At 55.1% G+C, this 9,909-nt stretch overlaps 1 protein-coding gene across 1 annotated transcript; it reads right to left on the bottom strand.

The window, feature by feature from the left end:
- Positions 1-7,385: 7,385 nt before the first annotated feature.
- On the bottom strand, positions 7,386-9,638 carry FRAT2 (FRAT regulator of WNT signaling pathway 2). The gene has a single exon (XM_055118911.1). It carries the CDS (start codon positions 9,547-9,549, stop codon positions 8,836-8,838), a length of 714 nt encoding a protein of 237 aa, XP_054974886.1. The 5' UTR covers positions 9,550-9,638; the 3' UTR covers positions 7,386-8,835.
- Positions 9,639-9,909: the final 271 nt, after the last annotated feature.

Below are 9,909 nucleotides of genomic sequence, written 5' to 3'. Positions count from 1 at the left end.
TTGTTGAGTCTAAGACTCTGCACCACAGACCGGCACTGAGGAAAGTGTAGAGGAAAAGAATAATCAGTCTGGAAGCAGCTTCACAGAAAAGGATGAGGGTTTCCCTCAGACTCATTCAGGAGGAGGGCTGGTAGGTAAGACATCTGGAATATTATAAGGGGGAGCGTTTGTATAGAAGACAGGCTGGAGTCAATTTCCCCCTTTTTGGGGGAGGCCAGAAGGGCAGTGCTAGAGATGGAACCCCGGGCCTCACACATGCAAGGCTAGGGCCCCCCAGCTGGACCACATCCAGCACCTGAACAAATCATCTTTCTGAAATCCCATTCACTTTTTTTTTTTTTTTTTTGGTTTTTGGGTCACACCTGGCGATGCAAGGGGTTACTCCTGGCTCTGCACTCAGGAATTATTCCTGGCGGTGCTCAGGGGACCATATGGGATGCTGGGATTTGAACCCGGGTTGGCCGCGTGCAAGGCAAATGCCCTACCCGCTGTGCTATCACTCCAGCCCCTGAAATCCCATTCACTTTTATTTCACATTCAGTACTCAGAGTCTGAGGGACGGCAGGGCCCATTTCCCTTTATAATTTGTACCGAGTAGATGCCGTTTCCTCATCTTCACTCTTCATTTTATTTATTGTCATTATAGGATTAATTTAGGGGCTCTGATGTAAATGTCTTCCCCATCCCCCTCACCGAAAAAAAAAAAGAGAGATTATTCTAGGGTGGCAGAGGGGTGATGAGATGCAGAGGATGTTGCAGGCAGATTAGCAGCAGCCTTGGTGGGGTGGACAGACTGAGGCTGAGGGGGAAGGTTCTGCTCAGCCAGATCAGTTGGACGGCTGTTACCGCAGCCGGGCACCAGATGATAAGGGGTTGGGTGAGAAGACAGAACACCAGAAGGAACATTGCAACAACAATAACAACAAGAATTTGTTTCCATGTAAAATTTAAAAATACATGTATGCATAAATATATGGGAAGGGAAAAGAGAAACAAAAGGGGGAATTAGCGTACACCTGGCAGTGCTCAAGGGTCACTCTAGGTGGTATTCGGGGATCAAACAGTCCAGTTGCATGCAAGACAAGCACCTTACCCTCTGGACTACCTTCTCCAGGTCCCAGGAAAAGAAAACTTGAAAAGAATTTTTTTTTTTGGGGGGATCACACCCGGCGACACAAAGGGGTTATTCCTGGCTCTAGCACTCAGGAGTTACTCCTGGCAGTGCTCAGGGGACCATATGGGATGTTGGGAATTGAACCCAGATCAGCCATGTGCAAGGCAAATGCACTACCTGCTGCGCTATCGCTCCAGCCCTGAAAAGAATTTTTTTAGAAATAAAGATTGGGGCCAGAGTGATAGTATAATGAGGATGGCATCTGCCTTGCACGCAGCTGACCTGGGTTCAATTCCTGGCATATTCTATGGTCCCCTAAGATTTCCAAAAGTGATCCCTGAACACAGAGCCAGGAGTCCATCCTGAGTACCACTGTGTGGCCCAAAAAAACCTCAAAAATAATAATGAGAAAATAAAAAGAGTGGAGCCAGACAGTATAGCAAGTTAGGCTCTTGCCTTACATGCAGCTGACCCCAGTTCAATCTCTGGCACCACGTATAGTTACCTGGGCACTGCTAGGGGTCAATCCTGAGCACAGAACCAGAAATAGGCCTTCACAGCATCACAGGTGTGGCAAGAAAATGAATAAGAAGAGAAAAAGGAATTGGGGAGTGGCGGGATAGATTTTGAGGCTGGAGAGAGAATACAGGGAGCACACACACGGCTGACCCAGGTTCAATTCACAGCACCCCATAGAGTTCCCTGAGCCCCACCAGGAATGGTCCCTGAGCATCGCCAGGTGTGGCCCAGAAGACAAAAAAAAAAAAAAAAGAAGAAGAAGAAAAGAAAAAGTTATTCTAAAGAGAAAACTCACAGGCAGGCCTCAATCCCTTCAGGATTCAGATGCTGGATCTCATCTCCTTCCCCAGGCAGGCCGTGCCTTGGCAGCAGAGCACTTGCCTTGCTTGTCAGGCCCTGGGTTCAATTCATATGTACATACATAAAGATGAATAAATGCTCCTTCAACAGTCCCACCCTCATGGGCTTGGGAAGAGTCACGAAGCCAATGTGCTTAGGCCCAACTGCAACAGCCACATACAGCGACAGCAGACCTGTGGGGACGGAGAAGGGTGTTCAGGGGCATGGGAGATGGACTGTGATGCCCAGAAGTTGGGAGAAGCTCAGAGAGGGTAAAAGGGAAAGATCCGCTCCTGCAGCAGGGACCTGTACCCAGGGAGAGTCCGAGGGGAGTAGGAGTAGGTGGAGTAGGTGGGAGGGCACCGGGTGCCCAGTTCGGGCAGGGGAGCTGGGGGCGAGTTCCCACAGGCCAGTGCCCATTCACACACTGTCCTACACTTGGTGGCTCGCCACTGAAATCACCTTACGTCACCCTTCATGCTGGGGAGGGCCTGGTCCATTTCTGCTATTTGGTTTGGTTTGGGGATCACACCTGGCAATACTCAGGGGGCTCCTTCCTGGGTGAGCATTCCCAGCGGTGCTCAGGGTACGATTCGGGGCTGGAAACTGAGACTGAGCCCTCGGCACGCAGAGTACACGTTCCAGCTGTTGCCCTGCTAGTTTCTGCCGTTTTTTGGTTTTTTGTTTGTTTGTTTGTTTGTTTGTTTGCTTTTTGGGTCACACCTGGCTATGCACAGGGGTCACTCCTGGCTCTGCACTCAGGAATTATCCCTGATGGTGCTCGGGGAACCCTGACAGGATGCTGGAAATCGAACCCGGGTCAACCGGGTGTAAAGCAAACGCCTTACCCACTGTGCTATCACTCCAGTCCCATTCTGCTGTTTTTCATGTGAGGGATTCCTTCTGCCTGTACTTTCTGCTCCCGTAGAACCAAAACTAAATTTGATACCAAGGAGTTCGTGAACTGCTTCCTCTATCAGTGAACTCCTGGCAGGAGATAAAGTTCACAGCCCCCGGTGATAGGCTGCTCTGGCAGTTTGTTTGACTTATTGATTTGGGTTCGTTTAAAAAAAAAAAAATCACAAGCTACTTCTCATCATTACCTTTGCCCTCCCCTTTATCCTTTTCTATTTGACTGTTTAAATTTGGTTCTGCAGGTTACTATGGGGAAAACATGATTTCCTACATTTTCCTGAAAATCTTCTCCAGAAAGCTTGTTGAAGCCTCTGTTCTCTTGAACTTGTCTCTCTCTATTTCTGAGGCTTTTTGAATCTGGAGAAGTCCGATTTCTCTCTTGAACATGTATTCCTCTCTTTCCCCTTGTACCTTTCTAAGTAAATTTTTTTCAATAAAAACTATCTTGCTTCACTTAAAAAAAAAAGACAAAATAAAATAATCTCCAGAATCATAATCACCTTTCTCCAGAAGTACTATGAATAATACTTAATATTTTGCCTCCACCCTTCCCCCAGCCAACTGGAGTTGGCTGTATGCAAAGTAAATGTCTTCACTCTTATACCATCTCTCAAACTCCAACAGTACTTTTCTTCAGCTGAGTTAGAAGACAAATGCACAGTGCAGATGGTCAAATACACTTAATGGTGATAAATGTAAGGGAGGTGAATAACTTTAGGGTTAAAAAAAAAAAGAGGCTAGGGATAGTTCAGCAGGTAAGGTACTTGCTTTGTTCAAGTTCAATCCCCAGCACCTCAAGCGCCACCAGGAGTGATCCCTGAGCCAGAGTCAGGAGTAAGCCCTAAGCACTGCCAGGTGCAGCCCCCAGACCAAAACAAATAAATTTATAAATAAGAGTTGGAGTGATCACTCAAAGGACTTAGCACACGCTTAGCATGTGGGAGACCCGTGTTCCATTCCCCATACCACATAGCCCTCTGAGCACCACCAGGAGCAATCTCCGAGCACAGAACTAGTAGCTTTACCACGCCCTGTCCCACCACCACCAGGTGTGCCCCCTACCACACAAAAGCAAAAAAAAAAAAAAAAAAGGGAGGGGCTGGAGAGAGAGTACAGTGGATAGGGCACTTGCTTTGCAAGCTGCTAAACCTGGTTTGATCCCCAGCCCCAAATATGGTCACCTACACACTGCCAAGAGTAATCCCTGAGCACAGAGCCAGAGGTAATCCCTGAGCACTGTCTGATGTGGCCCAAACCCCCCCACACACCCCAAAGCAAACAAAACAAAAAAAAATTGATAAAAGTCACTAAATAGCCATAGAGGCCGGACTCGTGGGGCCTATCCTGTCCACAGAGGTTGGACACAGTAGTGATGGAGAAGATGTGCTATGTCAGTGCACCCACATGTAGTCATGTGCACAAACACCCCTGCATGCCTCAAGTTCACCCTTGAGCTGCCCTTGAATTCTCCCGCTTCTCCTCTCTCTGTCTGCTCCTCGGTTTCCTCTTCCTCCTCCCACACAGATTTGATGAGCTGGTCTTTGTAAAACGCTTAGAACAGAGCCTGGCACAAGGTAAGCACCCATACATTAGCTAGTGTTATTATTACTCCCCAACTGACAGCCTCTCCCGGCTCCCTCCGCCCCTCCTCGCTCTAACTGCCAATCTTTATCTCCAGCCCTATCTCCAACCCCTAGTCATTTATGAGGCACCAGGCTGCTGTCCTGCGTTGTCTCATGAGACTCCTAATCAAACCCTGGTCCCCTCACCCCCGCCCCCAACACACAGCCGGCTTCTCCGGCTTCTCCTTACTGCTCTTTGCCTATTGCTCCAGCCAGGTCGAGGCTCGACACTAGGCGTTGTTTCCTTTCTAAGAATTGTTTCAACTCTTGTTCAGTCACTCCAAGGGGGCTAGGGAGAGTCTAGCCACAGTCAGCCATGAGCCAAGTACTAGGAACCTGCCAGCCCAAGGTGCAACCCTTGGAAACGGTCACTGTCCCCAATATAGATGTGCTTCTGCAGGACCAGACCAGCGTTTCAGACTAGAGACTTTGCAAAAGGCTGGATCAGTAGCAGGGAGGGAGAATTAGGAGGAAAAGGTAGGCTCTGACAGGAAATAAGACAATCAACTTAAGAGGCCCGAGTTGAGGGGCTAGAGCGATAGAACAGTGGGTAGGGCGTTTGCCTTGTAAGCGGCTGACCTGGGTTCGGTCCCTAGAATTCCATAGGGTCTCGAGCATCACCAGGAGTGATCCCTGAGCACCGCTTGGGTGTGGCCAAAATACAAACAAACAAACAAAAAAAAGAGCCCCAAGTTGAGATCCGGCTCCCCCAACAATAATTCCCACCCCTCGCCCATTGTAGAATGAAGACGTTTCTCTGGTAGGAGTCTCCTACCTGGACGGCTCCGCTGCTTCTCCGTCTCTCCAGCGGGCTTCTCTCGTAGGTGCGCCACTTCCCGTGTCTCTGGCCCAGCAGCCGTCGCGGAGACCCCTGCTGCCACTCACTCCCCGTTTGCCATCACCACGCTAGAGCTTCATTCCCCGGAGCTGTTCTGGCTGTGCTGCAGACCCACAGGACACTGGCACAGGGCGAGACCTCAGCTTCTCGGCCCTGTGTCCTGTTCCTCCGGGGGCCCCGAGGTTCTGAGTTCACAGTCATGGACAGAGTCATCTGCACCTCTCTCAGGCCATCCCTGCTCCCCTGGGTACCTGGTCTTGGCCTGGGTGCTTTGGGGTCTCTTCCAGAATGTCTGAAACACCTTCCCATCCTGAATCCCCTGCACCTCAGGGACCACATAGCATAGCTGGCATATAGGGAAAGTCTGAGTAAGGTAATGCTACTGTATTCAAGTACCTAGTGGGTGGGGGCAGGAGCAAAAGCACCAGTAGTAAGAGCACTGGCCTTGCATGCGGCTGACTTGGGTTCAATTCCTGGCATCCCATATGGTCCCCAGAGCCCCTGCAGGAGCAATTCCTGAATGCAGAGCCAAGAGTGACCCCCTAAGCACTACCAGGTATGGCCCAAAAGCACACAAACAAAAACATTTCATGGGTCAAGGTATACGGGATGCTGTGAAGAACGTTTATCTAAGGCAAGAGAAAATGGCATCAATGCAGGGGCTGGGAGAGATGGCTCAAAGGGTTGGAAGACATGCTTTGTCTGTGGATGCGCCAGGTTCAATCCCTGGCACCACATGGTCCTCTGACCACCTCCAGGGGAGATCCCCCCCATTGGACCCCAAATAAAACAAGTCTCATGTAGGTGATAGGCTAGGACCGGAGGATCCAGCGAAGAGATGCAGAGATCCTTGTTAAATGATTTGGGTTCAAGTCCAGAACTTCAGGCAAATACAGTCTGGCCCTTAGTCCCCTTGTGTATAACACGGGCAAAACAGCGCCATCTCACAGCGCAGAGCCAAGATGAGGCTTGTGAGCCTGTGCTTTGTCAGGGCTGCCTGGCAGTGAGGGAAGCAGAGGGTGGGTGGAACGGCCACTGAAAGCTCAGCGAGACCCTCAGAGCGCCCAGCCTCCCAAGCGGCTGCCAGACAAAGGCTGGCTCAAGTGTTAGGGGCCCGCTCGCTCACTGGGGAAACAGAGAGCCCCCTGAAGGAAGAAAGGACAGGGGTGGCGCCCTGAATGATTTTGGGGGGTTATTTTGGGGGTGCCCCTGTGTCTCAGACACCGCAGGTCCTCAGTTTACCCTCCCCACTTCCCCTGGCAGGGATCACTGCTTTAGAAAGAGAAAGGCAACGCACAGCCATGACTTGCCAATGTGACGCAGCTGGTGGGCAGCAGGGCTGAGTCAAACTGAGTCACAGGGAGGGGGGAGTACCTTCCCCTGCCGCCTCAGCCTGCGAGGGTGGAGGGGCACATGAGAGGAAGGGGTGCTTTGCTGAGCAAGAATGCCTCAAACCAGGCAGGAAAGCAAGTGTGGGGGAAAGGGGCTTAAAGGGACACCAGGTGGGTGGGGGGTGGGGTGGCTGGACCCTTCCCCACCGCACTTCTACCTGCTCACAGACCACGGCTTCACGGGCCCCTCGATGCACAACTCTCAGTCTCATTCCTTTCCCCCAACCTCAGCTCAAGACCCTAGCGGCCTCGAAAGCACAAAGGGGCTGCCTTTACCTGCGCCCAGTCCCCTTTCATAGATGCTCCGGACTCATCCAGCCCCTAACCTGGGCCCCCAGCCCCACACAGAGCTGGCTGTCTGGCCTCTCTGCCCCACAGCCTAAAAAGGCATTTCTGGAACACGTTAACCCGCAAAAGGGGCAGAAGCCCATCAAACTGCTTTAAAAACCTGGCCATGATTTTTGATCTTGCGGAACCTTAGTCCAGAAGCCATCAAACAGGGCTGCCCCACTGGCGTTCTATGCAAAATGCCGCTGGCCCCCACACCGTGCCTGGGGGGTGAAGGCCCCCCAAGTGTGTTCTTCTTGGCTCCAGCTGCTCCTTTGCGTTTCCCTCCCCCCACCTTCCACCAAAAAGCCAAACCGTGCTTCAAAACAAAAACCAAATTTATTAAGCAACTTAATTAAGAAATCCTATAAATCAGGACCACCACAATTTAACACACTCCGCTGCGAAGTGTACGTCAATAGCTACATCTGGAGGATGAACAAGCCATTGAATGTTTTGTTTTTTTTTTAAAAAAAAAATTGGTTTAGCTACCTTCAAGTTTGGGGGAAAGGGGTGCGGGCAGGGAGGGGAGAGGGGGAGTGGCACCTTTCTAAACAGCACAGTCAAGTTTCAAGAGGTTTGTAAAAGCCCGCTGCCGTCTCTCCTCTGGGAGAGCCACTTGGAAAAAAATTTTAAAAAGATTTCAGTCACTCGCAATCGGTGGCAAGAGGTCAGAGGGGTGAGGCCTCTTGCGGGCTGGCCCCAGGCTCCTGTAAGGCCAGCACAGAGTCAGAAACCATCTCCTCCATCCATCCCGAAGGACACCAGATGAGGGTGGAAAGTGGAGGCCAGTCCCGGGCCAGGAGAGAGGCGGGTGTTTATGCCGGCGTTTGGAGTTCTGAGAAAGCTCACGGCTGGGCCAAGAGTGGCCTCCCAGGAGGAGACTTTCCGGAAAAACAAATAACTCTCCCCACAGGCCAGTGTGTGTATGGCCTCTGGAGACTCCCGAGAGAGAGAGAGAGAGAGCAAAGCACACACACAATCTTTCTTGGAGCCAGGAGAGCCACCAAGGTGTGAATCCACGCTTCCAGGAACCACTCCCCCCCAAAACAGACTTCCAAGTACAGCAAGTCATGACCTTGAACCCCAGGTGGCAAGGTCAAGTCATTTCAAAGTACACATTCAAGTTCACCTCTGCCCACTTGCAAAAACTCTTCCACCTCCCTCTTGATTCCAGAACTGGGGTTTACGCATCTCCCACCTCCACCAGCCACCTAGGAGGTGGAGGGGTCGGGGAGACAGCAAGCCCACCCACCACCAAGCTTTGACATTCTTCTTGCCTTCGGAATTTCTCTCTGCACAGCAATTGTAGCACCATTTCCACTAGGCTCCCCCACCGGAAAAGAAAGAACATGTATGCATGTGATTCGTTTTCAAGTATTGTTACATAGCCCTCGCCACCCCCGCCCCTAGGAGCCCTATCTTCGAACAATCCAAGCGCACGACGCCCCCAAGGGTTAAATCAGGTACAAGTCACTGCAAGTAGCTGCCAGAGTTCTCCCGGTTTATCCCGGGTACGGGGGCCCCGAGGTGGCCGGGAGGGGGAATTCTCACGCGGCACGGACGCACCCGGGTCCGTGCATTTCTCCGAGCTCAAGTTTCCTCCACCCGCCAGGCGGAGGGGTCGGGGGCGCCTCGGCTGGAGGTGGGCGCCCGGATCGCGGGTCGGCGACGGCGGCGTCAGCTCCGGGCCGGCGATGGGCAGGACGCCGTCGACTCAGCGCGGCGGCAGCCTCTGCCTCCTCCTCGTCCTCCTCCAGGAGCCCCGGGTCAGTGCAAGGCACCGGAGGGCTGCAGGGCCACGGGATCCGGTCCGGCGCGGCCGCTCCCGGGCGCGGGGGCTCCCGCGGGGCCCGTGGCGGCCACGGCGGCCACGGCTCGTTGGAGTCTCCGCACGGCCTCCTTGATGAGGTTCCCCGAGAGCACGAGCTGCTGCAGGAGCCGGTGCGGGTCGTCCTCGCGGGCGCGCGCCCCAGCCGGGGGCCAGCGACGCGGCTGCAGGCGGCGAGCCGAGACGGCGCTCCGCAGCCATCCGCGCCGGCACGGGCCGGGCAGCGCGCCGGGGCCCGCGGGCAGCTCGGCCACAAAGTAGGGCGCAGCCCGGTCACGCACGCGGCCGCGATCCCCGAGGGCGCAGCGCAAGGCCCCCGCGGGCGCCGGGCCCCCCGCCTCGGCCGGCGCGGGCGGCAGCAGCAACGGCAGCGCCGCCGGCCGGGCCTTGTCCACCCGCACCGTCGCCGCCGCCGCCGCCGCCGGGGGCCGCGGGGGCTGCAGCGGAGGCCCCGGGGGCGCGCGGGGAGACGCCGGGCCGTCGTGCGCCGCGTCCAGCTGCAGCGTCTCGCCGATCTGGGCCACCAGCCGGTCCACGTCGCCCGAGCCGCCCAGCGTCACCGACTGCTCCAGCAGGAGGAAGCTGTCGTCGTCCTCCTCCTCCCCCTCCGCCTCGTCGCCGGCGTCCTCGTCTTCCTCCCTCCGGCACGGCATGGTCCCCCGCCCGGGCACCCGCAGCTCGGCGGGCGGCGCAGGCGGCCGGGCTGCCCGCGGGGCTCGGCGGCGGCGGGCGGCGGCGGCGGCGGCGCCGGGCGTGGCGCGGAGGCCGGAGCCGGGGCGGGGGCCGGGGCCGGGGCCGGGGCCGGAGCCGGGGCGGACGCGGAAGCCGGAGCCCGCCAGACACTCGCGCCGCGCGCCTGCAGCCGCGGGAGCCGGAATCCTACCGGCTCGGGTTGATTTGTAAACAATGGGTGACGTCGCCGCGGGCTCCACCACCGCGCCGCGGCTGGCGGGGGGGGACGCGCTCGCGGACGCGGGCGCGGGGGCCGTCCAGGCGTGGCGCCGGGCCGCGAC

This window comes from Sorex araneus, chromosome 11 (genome assembly GCF_027595985.1).
Source record: "Sorex araneus isolate mSorAra2 chromosome 11, mSorAra2.pri, whole genome shotgun sequence".
In the NCBI taxonomy this organism is placed as follows: Eukaryota; Metazoa; Chordata; class Mammalia; order Eulipotyphla; family Soricidae; genus Sorex; species Sorex araneus.
Note: the sequence above shows the minus strand (reverse complement) of the source record. Positions and strands in the feature narration are given on the sequence as shown.